The sequence below is a fragment of the Gymnodraco acuticeps genome, unplaced genomic scaffold (assembly GCF_902827175.1).
Source record: "Gymnodraco acuticeps unplaced genomic scaffold, fGymAcu1.1, whole genome shotgun sequence".
In the NCBI taxonomy this organism is placed as follows: domain Eukaryota; kingdom Metazoa; phylum Chordata; class Actinopteri; order Perciformes; family Bathydraconidae; genus Gymnodraco; species Gymnodraco acuticeps.
The window spans coordinates 3,147,799-3,175,697 of NW_022990125.1; the positions used below are offsets into that span (position 1 = coordinate 3,147,799).

At 40.3% G+C, this 27,899-nt stretch overlaps 2 protein-coding genes across 3 annotated transcripts in view; one reads left to right on the top strand and one right to left on the bottom strand.

Moving 5' to 3' along the window:
• Positions 1-1,897: 1,897 nt before the first annotated feature.
• bmp3 (bone morphogenetic protein 3) lies at positions 1,898-8,753 on the top strand. The gene is made up of 3 exons (XM_034216722.1): positions 1,898-2,590; positions 3,783-4,696; positions 6,877-8,753. Exons 1-3 carry the CDS (start codon positions 2,215-2,217, stop codon positions 7,066-7,068), a joined length of 1,482 nt encoding a protein of 493 aa, XP_034072613.1. The 5' UTR covers positions 1,898-2,214; the 3' UTR covers positions 7,069-8,753.
• Positions 8,754-18,174: 9,421 nt separating this feature from the next.
• prkg2 (protein kinase cGMP-dependent 2) overlaps positions 18,175-27,899 on the bottom strand; it is a 38,494-nt gene continuing 28,769 nt past the window's right edge. For both annotated transcript variants that reach the window (XM_034216680.1, XM_034216681.1), the window contains 9 exons: positions 27,711-27,861; positions 24,536-24,672; positions 23,421-23,510; positions 22,986-23,127; positions 22,288-22,451; positions 21,953-22,075; positions 21,305-21,367; positions 20,362-20,428; positions 18,175-19,444 (listed from right to left, as the gene is read on the bottom strand). In XM_034216680.1, coding sequence (XP_034072571.1) covers positions 19,349-19,444; positions 20,362-20,428; positions 21,305-21,367; positions 21,953-22,075; positions 22,288-22,451; positions 22,986-23,127; positions 23,421-23,510; positions 24,536-24,672; positions 27,711-27,861 — 1,033 coding nt within the window. In that variant the 3' untranslated portion in view covers positions 18,175-19,348. The remainder of the gene's footprint in view (positions 19,445-20,361; positions 20,429-21,304; positions 21,368-21,952; positions 22,076-22,287; positions 22,452-22,985; positions 23,128-23,420; positions 23,511-24,535; positions 24,673-27,710; positions 27,862-27,899) is intronic.

Genomic DNA, 27,899 nt, shown 5'->3' on the forward strand with positions numbered 1-27,899 from the left:
ATTTTATTCATATTGACATTTTATTTTCACCTGCAGTAAAATAAAAATACAACTAATAAAGAAAACAAAGATGAACTAACCTAAGTATATTCAGAACCATGGGCATTATTATCTATAAATAATAATTGAAACTCACTTCATGTTTTTAATTGTGTTTTTTTAACATGTTCTCCATTCAAAAAGAGTGCACAATAGTTTCCCTGGAGTTTTAAATCCCATAATATCAATTGAAGCTACAAAAATGATTTATTATGTGAATGTTGATAAGCGTTTTTATTCAGTTTCTCCATGATAACACAAAACATCCAGACATACAGTATGCATCTCAAAAGTTTGAAGAGGCCTCCTGTTAAAGTATAGGATCACTTTTAGTTTTAAAGGGGCCATATTGTTCTTTTTGGGGTTGTCTCCTTCCTCTATGTGTTATTTAGGTTTTTGTGCATGTAAATGGTCTGCAAAGGCTACAATCCTAAAGTTCCCTCCAGAGGGAGTTTCTCTCCCACACTATGCCTGAAACGCCTCCATAGTAGTCATTTTTACTTCAGTGACATCACTATGTGTGCTTCTATTGGTTAGCGCTCCAACAAAGTATGTGATATGCTATGGGGCGGGTCATTTCCAACACATCTCTAAAAGGTTGACCAATCACAACAGAGCCGGCCAGCTAACCAATCAGAGCAGACATGGGCTCTGGTTTCAGACAGAGGATGAAAAGAGGTGCTGCAGCAGGCAGTATGAGAAAAATAAAGAGCTTTTTGAGCATCAAAGCATGGAAACATGAGAGGCATAAAACACAAATATGAACCTGAAAATTAGCAGAATAGGGCCTCTTTAAAGCAAAAGTCAGCTGCCCATGCGTACCTAACAGTGGTCTGAGCTAATTCCTCCAGTTCATATATCCAGTTAAGTGATGGGTGAAAAGATGATTTAAAATAACAATATGAGGCTTCAGTGTTCAGAATGTGACAAACCACATCGTCTCCTCAAGTGTCAATGTCTTACTTGTGCACAACATGTGAAAAATATCTGATTTTCAGTCTGATTTTCATTCTGCTGCTGTTCTTGTTTTAACGGATTCTCTCCTGCCATCTCCTGCTAGTTGAAGGGGTTAAACCCCCATATAGAGGACATGGCATGCTAATATTATTGCCATCAGATGTCCAAGGGCGGGGAAATACCCTAATCATTTCCTCCCGAGTGCCCCTGAAAGAGAAGCCCGTGGCGGGGGGTGGAGGGCGGCATGGTGTTTACAGGACGGTGATGGCACAGGATGTGTGTGCTTAACTCCATTGAACTAAACTAAATAGGGGAGAGAGCCTTTAATGCCGACAATAAGCCGCTTCATTCAGCAGCGCGGCCCAGACGCACAGCTCTGCGGAGTAGAAATTACGCACGGAGCGGCTGCTCTGTGGCAGCCGCTCAGATATTCAAATGTGTTCAATACATCGGCGGAATGTCACTACAATATTTTAGAAGATCCGTCTCCAGTCAAAAAACAGCCTCCTTCAGCTCTTGATAACATTAGATATGTCCCCAGGCTGAATGTGCCTAAAACTACCCTGAACAGGAAACTATGTGTGTGTGTGTGTGTGTGTGTGTGTGTGTGTGTGTGTGTGTGTGTGTGTGTGTGTGTGTGTGTGTGTGTGTGTGTGTGTGTGTGTGTGTGTGTGTGTGTGTGTGTGTGTGTGTGTGTGTGTGTGTGTGTGTGCGTGTGTGTAAGTGTGTAAGTGCGTGTGTCAGAGAGAAAGAGAGAGAGAGAGAGAGAGAGAGAGAGAGAGAGAGAGAGAGAGAGAGAGAGAGAGTAGAGAGAGAGATAGATATAGATAGAGAGAGCTAGCTAGAGATCGATCTCTATGAGAGAGAGCGAGAGCGCTATATGAGAGCGAGAGAGGAATACCCAGCTGGTCCCTCAAGTCCTATAATACCAAGCACAACATGCTTTACCTTCAATGAAAGCTGAGACGGGGGGACGGTTGACTGCTGCCCTGAAATCAGTTCATTGCTCGGGTGCAAAACCAAATGCGTCGCTTTTTTAGCAGCCTACTTCTGCCGCATCTGTTGCACCTTCTCCAGCGCTCCAATACTGTTATAATTGACTGACTTTAACAGCCCTGAGAGACAATTTGGATAACGCTCTCATTTTCCCACCTCCCTCTCGCTGTGCCTGGTGTCAAAGGTGATGGTATCATTTTCTAAGTGAGGACTCCTCAGGTGATGGTATGTTTTTCCGGAGGTAGAGACCACATTTGGAAACGTGCTAGACTTTCCACAAATAGTTATTTGTTCTGCTTCTACCTTCACTTTGGCTCGAGCATGGCTCTTTACTCTCGGTTCGTGGTCGTGCTGCTCTACGGATGGAGTTATCTGTGCGTTGGATACTGCGCGATGCTGAAAACAGACAGTTTCCCAGACAAGCGAAAGGTGGATTTTACGCATTCAGAGGATAAAAAGCACCCTGCGAAAGACGACCAGGATCTGCTTTTACAGGATACAATGACGGAACACATGCAGATGCTTTACGCGAAGTACAACCGGGCTGGATTTCCCTTCAAGGACGGCAACACTGTCCGCAGTTTCAAAGCGCAATGGGGTAGGTGCCCAAACTTTTACGCATGTTATCAACACTGCCAGTCTAGAGGAGGCATGTATGCATTGTTGCGTACATGTTGGTTAATATAAACTGGATCTGGTAGCGTATCCTGCATTGCTTAGTTGTAATTATCCGCAAATTACAAGTGCAACGAGGTGTGTGGCCACAAAACGTATTCGCATACCAACAAATGCTTATTGTCCTCATTAAGTTTTTTAATATCCCCAAAACCTGAGCCATTGACGTCCTGGTGTACTGAGCTGAAACCGAGATACACCTGTTGATCCAGTCATGGAAATATGATCAACCTGTTACCCATTCCCTGCGCCAAAAGCAGAGAGATCTCTGTATGCAAAATCCTTTCCCGAAGCATTTTTCTTCTCAGATTTAAGTGTCAGATATTCCAGATAGATTTCTCCGGAGCCAGCATCTGGCAGATGCCCAGCCTGCATGTGTTGCGTTAGAATCTGGGAGATTTCACCGCAGTGAGTCTCTGCATTTAAAGGGATTTTGATAGTTTTTTTTTTTCAGGGAACTTTGATAGTAACTTCAATCTTATAAGCTTTTAATTGCTTTACAGGCTACGGTGTGGAATTATTACTTGGACATGTGCACTATTTTCAGTTTCCACTACCAGTTTCAAAGTGTGTTGGACTGTACTGCCTCCTATGGCTAGCTGTATGTCATGGTTTTAAAAGGGTCAGTTCACCTAAATTACAAATATATATATATGCAGACAGTTTTGGTTTCATTTGCCAAGGTTGTAAAGTATTTTGAGAACTATGCTTCTATCCCACATTAATAGAGATTAATGGAGTTCTCTTTATGTTATAAACAACAAATTAAATAGTTTATTTTTTCATATATAAAGAGGTGTAGGTCAACACCATCCTGTTACTCTGGATGATCTGCACACATAACTGTCAAAGTTGTTTAGTTAAAAAACTAAACTTGAAGAAGGGATAGCTTTTTGAATGTTTTGTAGAGTATTGGGGAGGGAGATAATGAAAACACAGATATTTTATAATGAGCAAATGAAACTTTATCTGTAAAATGTTAGACCATCAAAAAGTGAATTCAAACATATCATTAGTCAAACATTGTAAAAGGGAAAATAGGAAAGTTGGTTAGTTCTGATGTCCTGTACAACTGTGTTGCATTTTGTAATTAAGATTATTCTTTATTTACACAGGTACGATAAACAACAAGCAGCTGCAGATCTTCAACCTCACCGCCCTCACCAAATCGGAAGACGTTTTGTCTGCCACTCTTCATTACTACATCGGAGACCTTCAGAACAGAACCCAAGGCTGCTCCAGGTCCAAAAGCTGTGGTCGCCATGGCCCCCGGAGGCACAACCACATCCACATGGTCATATGGAGCTTTGCCTCGGTGGATAACGAGATAAGGACTCTTGGACACTTCCGGATCAACGTGTCCACCCTCTACAGGGACTTCATATCCTGGCAGTGGAAGGACATAACTCGCGTGGTCAACCAGGCCAAACACCACGACGAGCTGCTCATAGGGATCGATGTGACTTCACAGGGGCCCCAGCAGTGGAAGAAGCTCCTGTCTGACCGCTCGCCCTACATCTTGGTTTACGCCAATGACTCTGCCATTTCAGAACCTGAAAGTGTGGTAGCCACCCTCCAGAGACACCACTCGGTGGGAGGAGAGGGCTCTATTTCCCAATTGGGACTGCGTGAGCGAAACAACACTGAACTAGAACAACCGCAGGCCAGAAACAAGCGCTCAGTGAATGTTCTGCTCCCGTTGCAGAACAATGAACTCCCCGGGCCCGAGTATCCGTACGAGACGACCGGGTGGGACGAGACGAGTCCGTACGAAACTTTTGAAAACAAGCAGGCCCGTCGCCCACGTAAAAAGACACGCAAGAATCAGCGGCACAAGATGCCTCTGCTTCAGTTCGACGAGCAGACGATTAAAAAGGCTCGAAAGAAGCAGTGGAACGAGCCTAGGAACTGTGCTCGGAGATACCTGAAAGTGGACTTTGCTGACATTGGATGGAGTGAATGGATTATATCACCAAAGTCGTTTGATGCCTACTACTGCTCAGGGTCTTGCCAGTTCCCCATGCCAAAGGTGAGACTTATAGTGCACTTCTGCTGTGTTTCAGTAATGGGAAAACACACAAAGCATAAAAGCCACCCAAAATACATTTATTTTTCCAGGCATTATTCATTCTTCTCTTTGAAATGACTGCATTATATTTAATATTGGTCAACAAATACAACAGGTTTACAAGTAAACAATGGTTGCCAAAAGGTTTGGAAATGCAGCACTACTGGTTTTAACTCTCAATACTTCCTCTAACAAGGTTCTGTTCCCTCTCAGCCAATAGAAGTAGTCCATTTTTATTTGTATATCAGATTCATGATCTGTATTGACAGCAAGTAAATGCATATTGAGGCATTTTAGATGCAGTGCAGAAGACTACACGCATCCTTCTGTACTTTACATGTAACTCTTTTTTTTCAGCCAGTATGGCACATTGTTGTAAATGGAGCAGGCTATGTTGAGCTATCAGTACATTTGGCCATTAAGTATACAGCCCCTTTACTGTTGCTGCTTTGTATTATGTGCACTTGGATAACATTCATATCAGATGTCCCTGAAGCCTATCTGTCTTATATTATAGATGATCATGGCAAAGAAACAGAATGCCATCTGCTTTAATCTTCAACTCCCACAATAAATAGTTACAGCTTGTGCTTTTATCTCTAGGAATTAAGGTCATTATGTCTATAAATGTATGCATCAGGGCTACATTTATACCATTGTGATACTAAACTTAAGTCCAGAGCGTACTTAACTTCACTAAACATGCAGTATAAATGGTCGAATTACAGATAATGCAATCTATATGGCTTTGGAACCAAAAGTTGGAAAAACTCAAATAGCTCAAATATCCAACTTCCTAAGAGCAGGTGGCTGACCTCGACATCATAATCATTGAAAGTTTAAAACAATGCTCGAGGAACACAAACAAGATCCTTCTCACAGACTGATGTATTCATTGTTCTTAACAAGAAAAAACAACATATGCATACACATTTAAAGCTCATACAAAGAAGTGACAGATACAAAAAACGAATGTTAAACATCAGCTCCCATCTTAGCTTGTGGCTCCGGTGACAAGATAACATCACAGGTATTTTAAACATGGCCGGAATGCACGAGATCCATCCACTTAATTCATTACCTCGGAGTCTCCGGCCTTTGTAGTCGGATGTAATTAGTCCCAGAAGTAGGGCATTAGGGCCTGAGGCCGGCCCCTCCCTCTCTTGTAGGTTTGCTGTCTGTGATCCTGTGATGTTGTTTTTCTGCTGTCAACCAAAAGCTTTAGAAGCTGCTAAATAGCTACTATTAGAAGGTGAGCTGTCACTTATAGGATCCTGCTAAGACACGAAGCAGCTGATCAGGTGTGTGAACTGCTGGGGGTAGAGCCACACTCAGGGCCTGGGTCTTTGATCTACAGGCGGCTGCTTGTTGGATACTGAACAATATTCAGTTTAGTGTGCGTTATATGATTGATATGCAAACTTGTCAAATTAGCTCTGAATGGTAGTAAACACAAAGACCTCTGTAAGAGATACTGTCCAGGCCTCTTTTTTTATAACTTAGGTCTTATTAGCTCCACCAAGGAGGTTTGTTTTTTTATCAGGGGGATTATTGAAAAACTACTGGCCCGATTTTAAACTTTGTGGAAAAGTGTAGTTGGGCCAAGTAAAAAAACATTATATTTCAGTGGGACCCTGTATCACAGGGCAGATACATGAAGTTTCACCTTTATTAACGTTGGGTTTAATTTGAACCTGTTGTACGAAGGCCCGATCTAGCCATCTTTTAATGGTTATATAACTCTGTTGTCATTAAAGTAATTGCTCAGATATCACAACAACAAAGTCAGGGGAAGCACAAACTGGATCATTGGACTAAACCGTTTGATCAAGATTATCCAAACAAATGTGTTTGGACCTGAAATATCAGTAACAAGTTTGTCCTTTTACAACATGACAATGCATACACAACTATGGCAAGTACAGTGGTTCATAATTAAAACGGGACCTTTTGGATAGAATTGACTTTTTTTGTTCACTTCCGAAGACAGATGGTATATGTGGTGAAAGAGAATCCCTTTATTGAAATGTCCGTATATAACCAAAGAAAAACGTTTGCTTTCAAGTGATTAGTTTTGATCATGGAATTCAACCATACAACATAATGTGGCATTTATTAACTTTTTTGTCCTTTTGCTTTAGGCTCTGAAGCCCTCCAACCATGCCACCATCCAGAGCATAGTGCGGGCGGTGGGCGTCGTCCCCGGCATCCCCGAGCCATGCTGTGTCCCAGAGAAGATGTCTTCTCTCAGCATCCTCTTCTTCGATGAAGACAAGAATGTGGTGCTGAAAGTATACCCCAACATGACTGTAGATTCTTGTGCCTGTAGATAGTTTATTCCCCCCCCCCCTTAAATGCCTGTTCATAAAAAAACTCAGCAAAGAAAAAAAGTGCAGCCAAAACGACACTCTCTCCTTCTGTTCCCTCAGTCTTACTTTCCTTCACTTCCAAACCCACCATTGAACCCAACTTCCGTTTTGCACTGGAGGAGAGTCGCGCCTGTTGTTCCAGGTGAAGAGGAGACTGTTCATGGGAAGGAATGGATCCTGTGAGTTGTCCTCGTGGCAGATAACTGGAATGGAAAGTCAAATCTCCATGCTCCCATTTCACCACTTTATGTCTTTACCATCGCTGCTCAACTATCCGTCAGGCGATGAATGAATCACAAACTCAGTATCAAGCTATGCAAATGGTGATCGAGGCATAATAGAGGCAAGAACTGAAGGAAAAGTCTCTTTTCAGTTCAAACTGATGCCTCTGTTGTGGATCATTCTCATCTTTCTCTCCTTTACAGCTTGAAGTTGTCATTACCACCAAGTCTATGCTCGCACTTGCATGGTTTTTGTTACTATTTGTATCTATTTATGTCTGTACTATCACTGTGTTATTCACTATATGAGAAGTTATTGTATAATTATTGGCTTGGCTGCTATAGAGAGATATATTAGATTCCAAAGCCAAAATTGTGATGTAGACGGTACAGTAGATAGCCGTACATATTTGTGTTTAGCTCCGTTGTTGTACAGAACCCACATTTTTAAGAGTTTATTATATTCGGAAGTGTAAGCTACTTTTCATTCGTGGTCTTCGTTAACAGTTGGAATTGCAAATCATTTTCAAAAATATAAAGGGATACAGCATATCAAAAGGATAAACATTGAACATGGGATGTCATCGTGTGTTTTTCACAAGTGTGAAACCACAGGACTCAATGCTCAGAAAGAAGAGTTGTAAAATCTTGGCAGACATAAGGGATTAATAAAAACAGGTACATTTGAGTCTTAACCTATTTGTTGTTGGTATTCAGTTTAGAACAATATGCCTTTGCATTATTTTTTAAAAGTATTTACAGAGTAGGATAACATTTATGAAAAAAACGTTCATAAACTGCCAGAAACTACGTTGGCTGACCCATGCACGCGCGCTACAACGGCCCTATACACTTACACTATTAGAAAACGCGCTGCACTAACTAAAAAACAAAAAAATCACAAATATGCCAAAAGACGTGCAAATTAAGAAAAATCTTCACCAACTCTACAACACTTGCCCAGCGTTAAGAAAACATTTGCCAACTTGATGTGTTATCAGCACGGTTTACTCAAAATAACTGCATAAACGACATGCTGTAAATACAAAATGCTGGAAGAAGCTCAACACACAACGTAAACCAGGGGGCAGTAACAAGTGATGCACGCAGCTGGGACTCAAGCGCTTGTTGACGGTCGGGGATTCTAAAGTTGGCCAACTGTCAATGTCAATGACTAGGTTAGCTACGTTAGCTAGCTAGCTTACAGCAGATGCGAAATAATATCGGAAGGAATCGCACATTGTTAAAAAAAGGCAATCAAACTTATATTTTAGGTAAGCCTCCAGTGACACTGACAGTTGGCCAACTTCATAATCGCCGAAAGTCAACAAGCGCTCCGAGTGTTTGTGTTTTTTTTATATGCATAATATTTTGATCTTTCAGTGCATTTCTCCTAATGGAAGTGTTTTGGGCTGTTAGAACGCATTTGCAATCCTTCTAGGAAAATCAATTTATAAATAAAAAAAAGTCTGTATCAAGTCAATACACACCGCTGAACTTTACATGACCTTAAGGCTCCTTATTTATGGGTTGGGGTTAGATGTTGACCAAAAGTCATTGAAAATGTCACTTACAAGTTTGAGATATCATTGTTTTTTCTGCTACCAAAAATTGAAGTGATCCTGTTTCTGCTAATTAAAAAGTAAAGATGACTATAAATACAAATTATGAGTAATACCTATAATATATTGAAAGATCAAGAAGATCTGATCTATATCTTTCTTGGTAGCATACTGTAAGCCTTTAATATTACTGTATAGAGCAGATTTATATAAATCATTAAGGGGGGTCTTTTTCTATCACATGTACTTTGCTTCAGGTCAGCATTTGAAACGAAGAGCAGTTACTGTGTCATGATGTTGCGTTGGGGTGTGAATTCATCAGAGTTCATAAAACCAAATATTTATTCAGAGCAAATAGACTGAAATATAACAGCAAACCTTTTTTTCTATAGACTTGTACATTGTTTTTGTATATAGCTCACAATATGATGATGATATTCCAATGTGTCTTTGAGATAGAAGTGCCTTTTGAACGGGTGGATTCCTGTTTTCAAAGACTTTGATTTGATTCATGGCCTTTTCAGAGCTCAGTTTGTAATGACGCTGAAGTCAAAGCAAGCAGCCTGGAATAGTTATTTTTGATGGTACAAAATAGTCTACAATGAGTGAACATAGTGCATATTCTTTTGAAAAGTATGAAGTAGAATTTATTCCAAAATGTATTACAATAAATTCACTATTTTGATATTTCAGAGACATTTATTTTGTGTCAGGCAGATTTTTTAACCTTCTATATTTTGTAATGACGCTTTTTCCAGTTTGTGCTTCTTCATCTTGTGCCAATACAGATTTGATCAAGGTGTGTTAGAATCAAATGGCTTCCACTGGTTGTGCCAGTACAACATTGCAGACTGCTGACAAGTCGTTTTCGGGGCCTTTCTTTTTACGTAATTGAACCCGTTTCTAAACCTCACTAATGTATTTTGGAGTACAAATATCGAAGACCCTTATATACCGTACATATCAGCAGTTTATAAAAGCTTGCTCACCGTTCAACACTATCTTGTAAATGTTATGCTGTAGGTAAAACAATAAATGCTTGTACAATAAGCTTCATAAAATATATTTGTATATGGAAAAGACCTTTAACATGCATCTATTTATTTTCTGTATGTTGCATATCTTGTACAGGTGTGGCCTGGCCCAAGGGACAAACGCTCTGATATGTCGATGATCTTTATATCTGTGAGGGACATCTGTCACCACTAAAGTGTGGTGAACCGCTTTAAAGGTCCCCCACCTGCGCTCTGACCATCCTTACAAAGCATTCAAAGACATGAATAAAAGTATGCAAGACTCAGATTTATCATACATTTTTTATTTCGGTTTTCAAACATGATTTGGAAGGTAGTCGCACAAAACAACGCACAATTCAGAAATTCAGAAATTGTAGTTTAGTTTTCTCTCCTATTTTACCATTCTGCAATATTTCTGAATTCACTAGCAACATTAAGGAATGTGCTCAATAATGGCCTTGGCTAGCCTGGTACCATTGAATTGCTACCCAAAAACCACATTTATTTTCAAAATGAAGTCAGACATGTGTTCCCCATATAGTGGTGCAGTGACCTTTATGATTTTTGAAGCCTAAATGCATTCACCAGTATTAAAATGCTAACATTACTATAAAATAACTACATCAAAGAACTACATCCGGGTCACATGACTGCGTGTCACCAGCGCTAAGCTAAACGCTAACTCATGTTCTGATTGACATTGTTTTGTAGTCTTATTTAGAAACTTGTTAGCATCCGCCATTTTTGGGAGACAGAAGTTTTAGACATTTTCAAAAACAATTGACAGGACGTGTTCGTGCACCACTTTTGAAAACTAAAGTGGTGCACGAACACATCCTGTCAATTGTTTTTGAAAATGTTTCACCGGTTGTAGATTCAGAGCTTTGTGGGAAGGTTTCAAAATGTGTACATCATTTTTTGCTAAAGCTAGCACTGGAAATGACCATTAGAAAACATGTATTGATGACATTAGGGCTGTACCGAACAGCTTTGAACCTTCACTTATTAGCATTCGATATCCATATCAGCATGTTGATGTTGCAGGGATTTGTATTCTTTTTTAGCACGTCAATTCATTTTGTTTGCGTCTTGTATTCCTGCAGATAAATATAAGCCTGCACAATGGTTGCAGAACTAGATTCCAGTGGTGTCTGCGAGAGGATTGTTCCCAACTCGTGTGATACAAAGTTTTCCAATAACTGTCAAGTGGAAATGTATTGAAAGATGCTGTCTAACTGAATATTCTGCTTCAACCCATATTTGTTGGGTCTATTGCAAAGAAACCAAAATGTTTTATTATTTCTATCGCACTCGAACCACACAAAGACTGACACGCACTGATTAGTGATTTCCATTAAATATTTATTTATTATTAACCGTGGTGTTGTAAGTGATAAGACATACGGAGCTTCATTCTAACACCCTAAATAGAACTTTCACATTATAAAAATGACATTCGGTTTGGCTATTGCAAAACAAAACATAACATAACTTTCTGCCAAACATACATTTGCTTAACATGACGTCATGATTATTTAGGTGAATTGAATACAAATATAATTTGATTGTCAGGCCTTGAACTGCAGCAATTATCATTACATTTGTCATTACAAACCTCTTTGTTTGACAAGTCAAAATGTCTATTGGTATTACATTTAAAAAAACGATAATCTGTTGTGGCATAAAATAACGTTTTTTATAAATGACCACCTAAAACCAAAGAAAGTCAAATTAAAAAAAAACGAACTTAATCTGAAACATTAACAAACTTTCCTGAAGTAGGTTTTCATTATCTTAAGGCCACAGCTTATCCAGAAACGTCAGGCATCCATACACAGTCATTATAACACACTGTACATACTGTACACACACATTCACCAGTGAATGTATACATATATGCGATATTTACAAAACTCACTCACCCAGTTTTTACATAAAGGAACAAGTAGCTTGGATTGTATAAATTGTGTATTTTTTATGCTTGTGCTTTACAGTATATACAGTATATACAAAGACACGTGGTACACAGTTGATTTACTGTAAGCCTCAATGTGTTGAAGGTTTACAGGAAATCAACTATACCCGTATTTTTAAGCATAAACTCGAGTTTGACCTCTTTGCTGCTTCTCCTCACATCATCAACACCTCAGGCCGAGCATTCTGCTTAAGGAGCTGGGAACCACAGAGTTGACTCAGCATTGAAAAAGGTAAATATTTCTTCAGGTCTGCCACGGGTTGCTCACACTCTATAACTTAAGTGGGAAAGGTGTTCATGTTTTTATGGGTTTCTAGTTTGGGCCGTGGAGAGACTGTGAGCATAACACTGTTGGAACAAGGAGCTCTTGTTGCTTCTTCACACAAATGGTTCATCATGGGAAAGTAATTCCTTCTGCTTAGATGCTGTCTAAGTATTTGAGTAGAATCTCTTCTCCACAAAGTGTTTGTTCTCGAGCTGCTTGCCTTTTTTGCAGTGTCATCTCCACATATATCTCTTCCCCACCCACCTACATTCCTCTCAAGCCATAAACAAACTGCACCCGTAATCACAAATTCACTCCGCTGTAAGAAATAAGACCTTTGCAGCTGCATCACAGATTTCCCCTACCACTTCTGGAGAGAAATCAACTGAATCTGAAATCAATATATTTGAGGTATCTGAAAAAGATTATTATATGGGCGTAGATTGATTAAGGAATGTGAAAACAAAATACTGTGACATGGTACCATGATCTGTTCCAAGACGTACTCCTTCCAAAGCAGTGTGAGATGAAGCCTGAGTAACGTAGCCTGCAGGCTAGCTTAGCAAAGCTAAAGCTGTAACCAATAACTCTGCGCACTTTGAAACTACAGCCAAGATAAAGCATCTATGTTGCATGTTTTAAAGGTCCCATGTCATGCTTTTCCGATTATTACCCGTCCCCTTGTGTGTTATGAAGGTTTTTCTGCATGTAAACGGTCTGCAGAGTCAAAACCCTCAAAGTACACCCTGTAGTGAGTAAAACTCTAACACACAGATAATACCTGTCTGTGCTGCCCCAGAACGCCTCGTTGGAGATTTCTCTTTTTCTTCCTGGGTACAGTGACGTGCCCATACCCAAATGGATCCAAATGGACCAATCCGTGGAGCCGTTACGTTACGTCCGCGGAGCCGTTACGTTAAGTCCGTGGATTGGTCCACATGGGCCAATTGCGGACTCCCTCACACACACACACTCAATCTTTTCTCAGCTGCAGCTCCACCGATTTCTCCTCCCTGAGACGGCGGGACGTGGCGAGGCTGTGAGTCGGTGTGTGAGCACACACACAAACTCCCAGCCAGGCTGCGGGTGTGTGCGGGTGTGTGTTCGGGCTGGGTTTCGGGCTGGGTTTAGCTGTGTCTCGCTGTCTCGCAGACGGCCACTGGGCTCATCGGGAGGGAGGGGGGGGGGCAGGAGCTCCAACAAGCCGTTTAGGACAGAGAGTGAATACACATACTATACAGAGATACTTTATGAGAAACCAATGTGAGTTTGGAAAATTGCACAATATAAATCTGTTCTAGTAGACCTCAACAATGGAATTATGATCAGTAGAAATGGCCATGACATGGGACCTTGTTGCTTCATTCTGGCGTTGGTCCAGTTTGTTGTAAATGTATTCTCTGTCCCTTAAGGGATTAAATTGTACAGTGTTGGCCTTTCAATTGTCCTCACTTTTCCACCATTGCAAGCTAGCTATCTTCTTGGCAACAAGTCCTCCAACTCAAACGACCAAATAGGTCGATTGTTCAAGCGCTTATTACGACCTATAGGTATAATCACGTTTTCAAGTTTTCAACCTCTAGTGCTCCTGTTGACTGCAAAGCTCCAGAGGGACGTTTATTCACAAATAACCCCCTCTGGAAAATCCTAAATTGTAGGATAGTTTGGCCATTAAAATGCTTTTTGATTAGATTTCTAGCGAGAAGTGTATATTGTACTTTTAGAATCCACGTCCAGTGGATGTGTAGGATCTATAGTTTGATAGATATTACGAAGATGATTTGAGGTCACGTCAGCAGAACGTGTATATACTACGTTTTTCCGAAGCATCCATGTAAAGTTGGCGTCAACGCTCACGGGGTGAAAACAGTATTTCCGGACTCTAAGTTTTCATAATAAAACCGGAAGTATTCCCCTTACTGTCAAATGATTACACAGTGATATCTGCATTACTCATCCACTAAAAAACATCAGTTTGTCCTTGTTAATTACACAACATTGATTGGTTTAAATTGTGTACAATGCTTTTGTGTTTTTAACCTTCGATTCAGAGAAACAAATCGTTTTTTTGGTGTTAAGCAGCTACTCTCTTTTTGTGTGTGACACTTTGAGCTTCTTACCACCATATTGTTGACGCTGACAGAGGGTGGTTTCTATAACTGTAGACTAGGGTGACCAGGTGCCAACAAGCCACATGGACAAAGAGGATGTTTGTGTGGGACATGTTACTGCGGTGCTAAGAGTTAGTTTAGATTTCAACATAATGTCCATCTAACCCTTAAACATTTACATTTTCTATTGAAACGTTTTGGTTTGAATTGGGGTTTTTTCCAACAAACAATCCTCCAAATTTGTTTGCAATCTCTAAGTCATGAATAATGACTGGAGCTAGCTTTCTACCACTGAACCGTATGATTGCCCAACCCAGTCTCATGGCATTTCGTGTTCACCAACACGATTTTTAATCTATTGATTCGTGTTCACCAACACGATTTTCCCCTTTTTTTCGTGTTGCACAGCACGATTTTAAAAGCAATGTATTTCTACTGGTAATGACGCTCATGGAAGCACGGCATTCGTTTGTGTCGGCTGCCCTTAAAGGCAATGTGAGCGTCCATTCTCATTGGATAACGGAGAATTGTACACCCGGAAGTAAGTATTCCCCTTACTGTCGATTGATTTTACAGTGATATCTGCACTACTTATCGACTAAAAAACACCAGATTATCCTTGTTAATTACACAACATTGATTGGTTTAAATTGTGTGCAATGCTTTTGTATTTTTCCCCTTCGATTCGGAGAAACAAATATTTTTTCGGAGTAAAGGATGGCAGAAGACACTACACTACCCAGAATCCCCAGCTATCGTTTAGACTACACCATGTGCTCTGTTTGACAAACCCCGTGATAGTCCTCAAGCTCTGTGATTGGAGAGTGTGCTCCGAGGGTTACGCCGAGAAATGGGATGGGACCACGGCAGACTGTCCACAACTGGATTTGAACGGGTCCACCGCGTCCCCCCCTCCCCCACCCCGTCCCCAGAACTACACATGCTGGCTATTCTGTTTCGCAACATGTTCTCTATCTATGGCACGTCTCTACTGGGAGTTGTAGTTTTAAAAGACGTTTTCGTATTTCCCATAATAAGAAGTTGCCAGTATTGAACTGTGTACATCCCTGGAGGTTTAAGGGATAGGAAACACTCAAATTTAAAACATATAATTAATAAATGGGTGAAAATTGCTTGTGCCCATAATGGGCAGCATTAATATATACACACATGCCAGCTAAGGTCAGAAGAGCTTTATTTAACAGCTGGTCTTATGTTTGTGACCCCTGTTGTTAATTGATTACATTACATTACATTAATTGATAAGCCTGAAACATGCACTTGTCAAGGTTCAGAGGCAAATTTTGCAAATATGGCAGTAGCCATCGATCAGCTTAAGATAAGATATACTTTATTGATCCCAAGTTGGAACATTTGCGTTACATCAGCATGTGTAGCAGTTGTAAATATGCAGTGGTGTTTATTTGTAAATCATTTAGTATAATCACACAAATTCTATGTTTTATATTTAACAATTCTGTGTTCTTTATTTATTGATTGTTCAATACCTGACAAGGCCGGAGATTAAATATCTACATACATCTTATAAGAGTATAATACATTATGTATAATATCAGTTAAAATAAGTGCTTCAACATAGTTAACATTGCTGGAGGTATGCACAAATATTGATAGATGTCTTGTAATGCGCTATTGAGGAACCTGCGACCCAAGTTTTTCATTCAATGCATAACTACACCATAGTTGTGTGGGCCTATATGATATGTCAATAAACCTTAGAAAATCTTGAAAGGGATGTGCAAAATAGTCATTATATACAGTCTTTAATGAACTATTAGTAGAGAATAACGAGTAATGAATATACTTTATAGGGATCCTATTAATATCTAATAATAAAAATAATGAAATTCAATAACCTGCTTTAACCACTAGGTGTCCCTTTATATCAGCTGTGCACCTTTATGGTGTAAATACAACCTATCTACCAATTGGATCAAATATAAAAGTCAGCCGAATTAGTGTTGATACTGCAAGGAGACGTATTGTGTGAAAAGAAATGTAAGACGTTGTTTAATGGCTGATATATTTATGATCCATGTCACGTTTTCAGTGTTGGCGGCAGTTCCTCATGTTTGTCTAGAAGTCTTCTCATCAGGGCTCTATAAATACAGAACTACGGCAGATATGTAATATTTAATGCAGCCGAACCGTGTATTACAATGCCGTTATGTGATGACTTCCAAAGAGAAAAGCAAGCACACTCGGAATAAAGTTTTTTTTTTTTTTTTTAATGTTTTCGGTCTGTTTCCGGTATTGTTAATGACGATGTGCTGTGAGATGTGAGACTGGAATTGCACAGGGGAAAATAACGTAGGCTATCTTTAGATGCGGATTTTGTTAAACTAATATGTTTGCGCTGTGGACCAACACTATACATTGACGGGGAAGGGGGTAGCAATAAATATAACACCATTAAACAGTTACACAACATAACAGAAATAATATCGATAGCAGCGTCCCTAGCAACCACCTTGGTAACAATGAAAACTTCCTGAAGTAATCTTCGTAATAACTAGCAAACTAAAGATCATGTACATCCACTGCACACATAATCTGAAATAACAACTCATATTTCTCGCATCAAATGACATCAAAACGCATTTTAATGGCCAAACTAACTTTAAAATAGGCATTTTCCACCGAGAATAAAACGAAGTTCGGCCATGTTTTGTTTTTCTGCAGGGAGAAATTTGAAGATCACGTGACATAGACGCCAGCCATTGAAATGAATGGCGTAACCCTCGGAACACACTCTCCAATCACAGAGCTTGAGGACTGTCACGGGGTTTGTCAAACAGAGCACATGGTGTAGTCCAAACGATAGCTGGGGATTCTGGGTAGTGTAGTGTCTTCTGCCATCCTTTACTCCGAAAAAACATTTGTTTCTCCGAATCGAAGGGGAAAAATACAAAAGCATTGCACACAATTTAAACCAATCAATGTTGTGTAATTAAGGATAATCTGGTGTTTTTTAGTCGATGTGTAGTGCAGATATCACTGTAAAATCAATCGACAGTAAGGGGAATACTTACTTCCGGGTGTACAATAGATGAGAGTAACAAATGCGTCACTTCCGGGCAAAAATAACGTCTCCGCCCACTTTTGGGGGAAAACAACGCTGTCAGTTGAACGGCGGTCAATACAAATTCTGAAGTTTTTGCCAATCCGATCAGAAATTTAAGAAAACCGGAGATTTTTGGATCATCAAAGAGCCCGATTCCAATGGCCAGACAGGCAAACAATTGCATTAAGCCATTAGAAATCGACGATCGGGCTCGATATATGGTTAAATATAGCAGTAGGCTATCGATTTTCATAGATGAGAGTAACATCGACGTCACTTTACGGCCCCGCCCACTTTTGGGGGAAACAACGCTGTCATTTGAATGGCGATCGAGCCTGAAGCCACAGAGCTCTTCTGTTACTGTCCTTTCTTCTTAGAGGAAGTACAGAAACACTGAACTCTGGATTATTTTTAATGTTTGAGGTGCAATAAACGACACAGCAGCTTTTTGGCATGATACAACTATTATGTTCCGCCTCGCTCATGAGAGTAACAGCTGGAGAAATTACAGCCTCGCCTACTGATTTTAATTTAACCATATATCAAGACCGATTGTCGATTACCAATGATCAAATGTAATTGTTTGCCTGTCTGGCCATCGTAATCGAGCTCTTTGAAGATCCAAAAATCGACGGTTTTAAAAAAAATTTGATCGGATTGGCAAAAACTTCAGAATTTGTATTGACCGCCATTCAAATGACAGCGTTGTTTTCCCCCAAAAGTGGGCGGGGCCGTAATTTTTGCCCGGAAGTGACGTAGGTGTTACTTTCATCTATTCTCCGTTATCCAATGAGAATGGACGCTCACATTGCCTTTAAGGGCAGCCGACACAAACGAATGCCGTGCTTCCATGAGCGTCATTACCAGTAGAAATACATTGCTTTTAAAATCGTGCTGTGCAACACGAGAAAAAGGGGTAAATCGTGTTGTGAACACGAATCAATAGATTAAAAATCGTGCTGGTGAACACGAAATGCCATGAGACTGGGTTGGATTGCCATTGCTGCCATTGCCGCACAGTCTGGTAAACTTTGTGGTTATTTCAGCTGCCGTTACCTTATCTGTTTGATTATCCTATTTTGGTTAAAGGAGGAATGTATATATAGATGGGCATTTTCTCTTGAGTCTCGCATCGAGTGTCGCTTCAAATCAAAATCACCTCAATGTGCGATGGAAAAAAACTGAAATGTCACAAAAAACTCTCTGGTAGCCGGCTACACTCGTAAATACATATTTGTTGATTGATTGACATCTGACACAGCCAATGGTGATTTCCCTCTTTTGCATTCTAACAGCTATTGAATAGAGGCAAGTTTTAGCAGGGTCACTGTCAATCAGTTCTGACACCTGGTCATCCCACTGTAGACTAAACCACATTATGGACAAACTTTGCCATTGAAGAATTATCTTTGGGAATCAAAATTGCATGGTGACAAAGCAACATGTTTCATGAATTCTAGGTTGTGTGGTTTTTGGAACTGGTTACAATGCAGAGCTGATTTCTGACCTGTAAGGTAAGGCAAACTTTTCTTTTCTACCTATGCTTAGTGCCCAAACCATTCAGAAAAGGGTTGTTTATTCAGCAACAAGGACTTGATACCTCACTGGTTTCCAACCCACAAATACTGCCAGCTGTGTTTGATTTAGGTGAGTGTTTATCTACAACTCACAGGAGCATCATTTCTCAGCATCAGATTTTGAAGAACCCTCAGTAACATTCAGTTTGACAGATGTTAGCTTGCTATGCTAGCGTGCCACTTCTACAGCTTCTGGCACTGCATTGTCATACAGATTTAACAACCAAAAGGAAAGTGATGGTATCACAACAACACAGTCCAATTTAAACAGGAATTCTCCTGTGACTCTTCATTTGTGTTGAGACGGTAAAGTAACCAGTCTGAGGACTTCCACCACGGCTGTCTCGGGTGATGTGAGATCACCTTTTCCAATTCAGTTTCTTTATATAGGAAGCAAAGGAAGAAAATGATGGAACGTTATGGCAGAAGGTCTCAGAAGTCGATGTCCCAACCAGACAGTTCATCAGGAGGACTGTCCTCATCTGGAGGGTAGATGTCAAAATAGCTGTGATCTGTCGGTCCTGACAGCTGTTGTGGAAGAGAAGACATAAGTAGAAAAAGGTGAGATATGGATTTCTTAATATGCTTCTAGACTAACAGTCCAAAAAAAGTGGAAAACCTTTTATGGAGCACCTACAAATTGAATTTGTTGCTCTTTGTTGCAATTATAAGGCAGTTTATGTTCAACTGATATCCTCCTCTGATATCCTCTTCTGAGAAGCCTTGAGGGGTTCAAGAAAACAACAGTCTGCTGTCGTCATTGACACGTGCAAAGCAGAAGTTAGCAGTAGAATATTTTTCTTTTACATGTTTATTGTAAACCCAATTATATGTGAACCAGGATAAATGTGAAGGGGTCGAGCTGCTTGCTCCAAGACACACTAATGCAACATTTTAAATCTCAATGCAAAAATGGAATCACTATTATTATATGGTTTGAATTCACCTACCAGGGTTTTTTTTTCTATGCATCACTATTAAATGTCTTTTACTTGTACTACTCACCATTCATCTACCAAGAAGTCAGAAGGGTAACGGAAACAAACTATAAGACCTACTTTCATGACACTTGGTGGAAGGTCATAGCATTGAACAAAAAAAACTAAAATCACTTTTGAACAGATCCAAATCTCGGAGTGAATACACAAATGGTGGTGAAAACATTGTAATAGGGCATTTGTGCTGCAAATGATATGAAAATAGGAAATATTTAAGTAATAATCTTCTCAAGTCAGAACACCAACTCGGAAACATATACAATATTATTGCACTTTTTAAACACATCTGAATAAGATAGAACATATTTCCTTTAAAGCTCTTCAGCATTCCAAAGTCTGAAGAAGGACTTCCCAGCACGTGAGATGGGATCATCGGAGGCGCATGAGGTTCTCCGAGTGCCAATATAGTATTTGATCTGTATATGAAAAATAACTATCTATACTTACTTCTCTTTTCAGTGGAGATGGTAAAGTCCTCACTTTTAGTCCCTCCCAGTTGAAGCCATTAAACCACCTACACAGAACAAAAAGACACATGTGAGTACATCTATTAACGTTTCTGTCTCTACAGTGTGGGTTACTTTCCAAGCGTCATTTTAACTCAAACACATAGGGGGGAAAAAACATCAAGCTTAACTTAACTTGTATTGCTGAACAATTTGCATCTTGGATGTTACAATGTAACTGTAACTATATGAAGAGTAAAAGCCTCCATCAGACCTAATTTAAAGTAACCTATGCTAGCTGTAATTTGTTACCCTAATGTAAACCTTCCTGTATCTCTCTTCAAATTCATATTTAAAAATTTTTAAGAGGACATATAATGCACATTTTCAGGTTCATATTTGTATTTCAGGATATGTTAACATGTTTCAATGTTCAAAAAGGACTTGATTATTCTCATACTGCCTGTGCTGCAGCACCTCTTTCAACCCACTGTCTGAAACCAGAGCCCAGTCTGCTCTGATTGGTTAGCTGGCAGGCTCTGTTTTGATTGGTCCACTGCTTAGCGATGTGTTAGAAATGTCCCACCCAATAGCATATCACGTACAATAGGTTGAGACTGGCCAATAGAAGTTTGACCATTACATAGCGATGTCTCTATGTTCCGAAAGTAAACAAAGGAGTCCAATGGAGGCGTTTAATACAGGGGGGAGTGTGTGGGAGAGAAACTCCCTCTGGAGGGAACTTTGGGATGTATCCTTTGCAGACCATTTACATGCACAAAAACCTATAACAAACTACTTGAAAGTGAAAACCCCCCAAAAAAGAATAGGGCCTCTTTAGGTGAAAATAATGCCACCAAGAGAACAAGCCTGTTTGAATATGTTTTGAACCCACTGATCTTGTACACTGTGTTCAATCACAAAATGAGTCAGTTGCCTCTTACCTGTGCTTCTTGATATCAGTTATTCCATTTTTTAGGTTGCCCAGTCGCTCTGAAGGATTCCGTCTGTAAAGTGAATCAGGATTGGACATTATTGTTTCCCCCAAACCAACTTGGAATTTATTTTTCTGTAACCATGTTTGCTTTGCTCAAATACTGGACAATTATAAGTATCATTGATTAACATGTTGGTTGTTTGATTATATTCAAAGGGCTTAGACACTTATAGATACTATAGTTCAAAATAACTAAACAATATTCCTATTGCAGAAGTGATTCCTAAAGTCATGGCTGTGTCTTATCCTTTCATACTTCCTATCTTATCTCAACTTAACCATTTTATGTTAGCCCTCTTTCCATTGCCATACAGACCTAACAATCGTGCTGCTGACATTTTTGTCAGTTTTCTAGAAATCATTAAGAGGGTCTTTGGCCTAACCCCAACCTTTACCCCAACCTCAACCTGAAGTCAGTGCAGTTCTTTATTATATACATTCCTCTACTAAAACACACATTTTCTTAAATGCACTTACTAAACATGTTTCTGTAATACCGAAACTCCATCAGCTTCTTTTCTTACATATGTGCATATGTGGCATCAGTGGTAAACTGGAGGAGTCTAACTTTGTTTTTGCCCATGTGACGTTGTACCTGCACAGCTTGCGTATGAGGTCATCGGGTCTCTTGGTGATCTTTTTGGGGAAGTCCATCTTCTCAATGCCTTTCAGGATGAAAGTGTATGTCATCATCTGGTCACTCCCTGAGAACGGAGGACTGTAAAGAGTAGGAGGACAAAGGCAGAGATTTAGTTTCTTTGATTGAGCTAAGGTCTGTTAGACGGAAGCTTTTCAGCAGCACTCTGTTCAAGTCAGCAACTGATTAGCACTGGAAGGAAGGAGATCGAAGTGATATCAAGAGGAAGGCTGATTATATGATGCTTGACTATGATACAGCCTTGATAAAGACTGGAAGCACAGATGTCTGACCTGCCAGTGAGGAGCTCAAACACCAGGATGCCCAGAGACCAAAAGTCCACACTGAAGTTGTGGCCCTTGTTGAGGATGATCTCAGGGGCCACGTATTCCGGTGTCCCGCAGAAGGTCCACGTCTTTTGGCCACATCTTATCTTCTTTGCAAAACCAAAGTCAACCTGGGTAGGAAGAGTTGAGCAGTTAACTCTATTAAGTAAATTAGGCATCATGGGGTTTACCCTTTCTTATATTGTGTTACATAGGTTTATATATGTGCATGTCAATGGTCTTCCAAAGTTCCCTCTCCAGAGTGAGCTAAGCAGGGCTCCTAACAAACTTTATAAGGATCCTACATACATTTTCGAGAAAAATCACAGACTTTAACAGAATATTACAGTACTGTATGTTTAACTCAAAATGAAACATGTAAAATTATGAAAGTTATTCAACATGTTTAAAGAATCAGAAACAGAGAAAAGCCTTGATGAAATGAAATGATGCATTGTGGGTTTTTCCCTTTCCTGTAGTGTGTTATATAGGTTTTCCTGCATGTAAATGATCTACAAAGGCTACAATCCCAAATACAGAGGGGGTATCTTTTTTTTTTGATGAGGCAAAAATAAAGTCTCTACAAATTGAAGATAACATAGGGTAGTAGAGTATTTGATATAAACATGATCATTTTGTGGGTGAAGTATTGATTTCAGACTCACCAGTTTGATGTATCCCTCAGTATCCAGCATGAGATTCTCAGGCTTCAGGTCTCTGTAGAGAACACCTTTGCGATGGAGGTAATCGAAAGCTTCTGTGACGCAACCAACGCAGAATTTAGCAGTGGTCTCATCAAAGCTCCCTCTAAACACAAGAAAGACACATTTGAACTTGTTTGCTGACAGGCAGGGTCAGATCTCCCACTGTTCAGGAGGCAGAGAAGCAGAAGTGGTCTTATTACACAAATGCACCTGAACACAGGCTGCCCGTGTTCAGTGAGTTACGACCACTGGACCTGCTTTTCCAGGAAAGGGTGTCTCATTATGCTAACCTTAAAGTAATACCTTTGCTTCATGCAACGAGCCAGATATAAAATGATGTTTTTTCACAGACTGAAAGTAAAATGTGGGAATTGTGTAAGTGTCACTTTCTCCTACCTGTCTCTGAGCAGACTCCAAATTTCTCCACCCAGACAGGCCTCCAGCAGCATGTACACATACTTGTCATCCTTAAATGTGCGGTAAAGTCTAGAGGAAGAGATGCAAGGAAAAGGTGTAAGAAGACATATTATGCTCTTTTTCAGGTTCATAATTGTATTGTGTGCCTCGACTGTGATGTGTTTTTAATGCTTTAAAGTTCAAACCGTGCTTTACTTTTCTCATACTGCACCTCATTTCACTCTCTGTATAAAACGAGAGCCGCTTAGAGAATTGTCGGAAAGTGTCCCGTTAAATGTAATTATAAAATTAGAAGAGAGCGGTTACATTATATAATAATTTGCCTAAATAGTCCACATTAGCCTTCATTTGGTAAAATGCAGAAAGAGCTAATGATCATTAACAGAAAGCAAGATGCCTAAATGTTTGAATACAGTTTTCAATATTTAAATTCACTATAGTATGTTTTGGGGTTTTTAATGAATTTTATTTTTAGCAATTGGACATTATAAATGCATTTATATATCACTTATATAAATGGGGTTAGGGTTAGGGAGTTAGGGTTACCTTTCTTCTAAAAAAGCTACAAAAAAACATCACTGTACTGCATTCCTTCAGAAAATAGAAGCAATGACTGCTCAAATTATTGTTATTGTAAAACTGTCAACTTTAATTGACCCTCGTGGTAAATTGAGTACATTGCTAAAACAACCTAAGAGATAATAGTTAAAACATATTTTTTCAAAAGTGAAATAAATACATTGAGTGTATGAAGAGGAGTTCAAAAGCAGTAACCTTTCAGAAGGTGAAAAATGGCTTTAATATCTATGTCTGTTCCACTGCGTACAGTCAAATTGGATCATTGTAATCTCACAAAAGGCAAGGAAAAGGTACTGCTGCAATATTTCATGAGAAATAACTACATTTTCAAAGCGGACATCTTAATATCCCCTGCCATTCTACCCCGTGGAGAGGATGTAATCTGTTCGAAGCCTACACTGTGATCTCATCAAAAACTAATAAGCGGGGCACTGTTTTCCCGACTAATGGAGAAGAGCTTTATCCTGTGGGATAAAGAATGGAAATGTGTTCGGAGGCTGAGCGAGGGGACTGACTTGACGACGAAGGGCGAGCGAGCCTCGGCGAGGATCTTCCTCTCCGAGTGGATGTGCTCCTGCTGCCTGTTGTCCACCACGTGCTTCTTCTTGATGACTTTAAGAGCGAAGGTGACGTCCTTGCCCTGCAACTTCACCTGTCGATGGAAACACAGGGTGGGATGTCACAACAGTGATATTTTTCATTCATTTGAACAATAATGCTTGCTATCAAAATATGCTGATGGACTTTTAATGTTAGGGATGAGGGTCCAAATCTACCAAAATAAATGTTATGTGTACAAATATATCATTACATTTTCAAAAAGTCATAATGAGGCCTTGAATACAGCTGATTTGGGCCAGTGTATGTAAATAAACACAACTGAGTCCGGGGAGGGGGGTTATATTCTGGCAATAAGTTGTAGACATAAATCGACAAGCGAAAAATTACATTTGCAGGAAAAACTCAGTAATTCTGTAAGACTGTAGTCGAAGTTATCCGCATCTTTAATGTATGAGTCATTCTCTGGAACAATTGTTTCATTTCTCTAAGCACAAAAAATATTAAAAAGTCCTACTACTCACTTGATTTATAACCTGAGTAAAAATTGTCCTTGCACGTCTCAACCGCACATTTCTAGTATTTTTCAATACAACACAATGTATTTCTTTGACTTATAATAATAATAATAATAGATTTATTTTGTTAGCGCTTTTACAGGTCCTCAAAGTCGCTTTACAAAGATTGTGAAAAGAAAAGAACAACAAATAAATATAGTTAAAGTCAAATTAAAATCAAGCAATACAAGAACAATCACACATTAAAAGCCAGATTGAAGAGGTGAGTTTTTGTAAGTTTTTTGAAGGTGGTGAGGTCAGTGCAGTCTCTGATGGGTTGTGGGAGTGAGTTCCAGAGGGAGGGGGCAGCGACGGAGAAGGCTCTGTCCCCCCAGGTCCGGTGATTGATGCGGGTGGGGACGGATAGGAGGTTGGCTTCTGATGATCGGAGGCAGCGGGAAGGGGTGTGGTGGTGTAGCAGGTCTGTGAGGTAGGGGGGGGGCCTGATTGTTGAGGGCTTTGTGCGTTTTGAGCAGGACCTTGAAGTGGCCACACGTCGTTGCCAAGCAACACTTATTGTTTAAGCAGGCAGTCATATCATTAGCTAGAACTAGCTAGATCTGATAGATTTGGACATAAACGCGAGTGAAGTATAACTGGATGCGAGAGAGAGAGATCAGAGATCAGATCAGCTGCTGCTGACGGAGAACACACAGCTCTTCCGGATCAAAGCTCCCCCGCTGTGGCAAACCGTTGAGCGGAGCTCAATTAATAAAATAATAAAATAAAATTTTAATAAAATCAAGCAATACAAGAACAATCACACATTAAAAGCCAGATTGAAGAGGTGAGTTTTTGTAAGTTTTTTGAAGGTGGTGAGGTCAGTGCAGTCTCTGATGGTTTGTGGGAGTGAGTTCCAGAGGGAGGGGGCAGCGACGGAGAAGGCTCTGTCCCCCCAGGTCCGGTGATTGATGCGGGTGGGGACGGATTTTGCTGCGAGCTGCAGGAGACTGTCGGGCTGTCAGGAGAGGGAGAGGAAAAGAGAGCACCCCGTTTATTTTTCCCATTTTATTATCCAGAATTACTGTAAACTTTTGAATAAAGTAGTTAATCTACTTAGTAGTTTGTTTAAATGCATTAATTATGCTTTTTTTTCATTAACATAAAAAAAAAATCACATACCCCCTGCAGTACTCCAACGTACCCCTAGGGGTCCGCGTACCCCCATTTGAGAACCACTGCGGCGTAGAGGATGCTATTGCAGTAATCCAGTCATGATGTGATGAATGCATGGTTTCAGCAGCAGAGGAGGAGAGTGATGGGCGGAGACGGGCAATGTTTTTGAGGTGGAAAAAGGCGGTCCTCGTGATGTGATTGATGTGGTGATTGAATTTGAGCTGTCTGTCGAAGATGACTCCGAGGTTGCGGATGTGGGGGGGGGGGGATAGAGTGTTGCCGTCAAGGGTGAAGTTGAAATTCTGGATGGATTTGGTACGGCATGGGGGGCCGATGATAATGATGTCTGATTTGGCACTGTTCAGTTGGAGATAGTTTGTTTGCATCTATGCTTTTATTTCTGAGAGACAGTTGGTAAGAGTGGAGCGTGTTGAGGGGGTGATGGTTTTTGTTGAGATATAAAGTTGGATGTCATCGGTGTAGCAGTGAAATTGAAGGTTGTGGCGACGAATGATTTTGCCAAGGGTGAGCATGTAAAGGATGAAGAGGAGGGGGCCAAGCGCCGAACCCTGGGGGACGCCTTGGGACAGAGGAGCAGTGGAGGAGGTGCAGTTGTTGATGTTGATAAACTGATGTCTGTCGGTGAGGTAGGATTTCAGCCAGGAGAGTGCAGTGTCGGTGATGTTGAGTGATGATTCGAGGAGGGACAGCAGGATGGTGTGGTTGATGGTGTTGAATGCTGCGGTGAGGTCGAGGAGGATGAGGATGTTCAGGTTGCCGGAGTCAGAAGAGAGGAGGAGGTCGTTTGTGATTTTGAGAAGAGCTGTTTCGGTGCTGTGTTTTGATCAGAAACCGGATTGAAATGGCTCAAAGAGGTCATTGGAGCTGAGGTGGGATTTTAGTTGTGAGGCAATGACATGTTCAAGTATTTTTGACGGAAAGGGGAGATTTGAGATGGGCTACTACGGTGTTGACCGTTCTGAGTGCTCAAGTTACATTTTTGACCTAAAGCGCACTGACTTTTTTTATTTCTCCTCCTCTCTTTTTCAACCTATAATGGCCCTTATACCCCAATGTAGTAGCTTTGACAGGGTTTTTAACAAAGTGATTAGCTTCCAATATGCGTTCAAGATTCCTGCTATAACATTACATTACATTACATGTTACATGTTAGACGCTTTTATCCAAAGCGACTTACATACTCATTACTGTGGGCAATCCCCACAGGAGCAATTTTGGGTGAAGTGTCTTGCCCAGGGACACAACGACATGCTGACTGCAGTGGGGTTTGAACCTGTGCTCCCCTGATCCGAACACTAATGCACTAGTCCACTGCACCATAACTATGATTTACATGCATTCATTTGTTTTGACAACTCTGTCAGTGTTGGCAAGAATAATTCATTGTATAATAGTATAATACAAATAATCTAAAACATTTCTTATCTTCAGGTCTTACCAGTTCTACTCGTCCAAAGCCACCGACCCCGAGAGTAGCCACGACCTCCAGCTGGTCGAAGGGCGTGGATGTAGGAAACGTGGAAACCATTTCCTTCAGCTGGATGACGTCTGGCGACAGCGGATGGCTCTGGTGGCGCGACAATGACCTTCTGAGGGGAAACAGGGAAAGGGCCTTGTCTAAACCAAC

What these genes read in the sequence shown, in the direction of transcription:
- bmp3 (XM_034216722.1), top strand. Translation starts at nt 2,215, where the DNA reads ATGGTATGTTTTTCCGGAGGTAGAGACCACATTTGGAAACGTGCTAGA. An exon ending in CAGTTTCAAAGCGCAATGGG is followed by an intron (nt 2,591 to 3,782) that starts GTAGGTGCCCAA and finishes TTATTTACACAG; the next exon opens with GTACGATAAACAACAAGCAG. An exon ending in GCCAGTTCCCCATGCCAAAG is followed by an intron (nt 4,697 to 6,876) that starts GTGAGACTTATA and finishes CTTTTGCTTTAG; the next exon opens with GCTCTGAAGCCCTCCAACCA.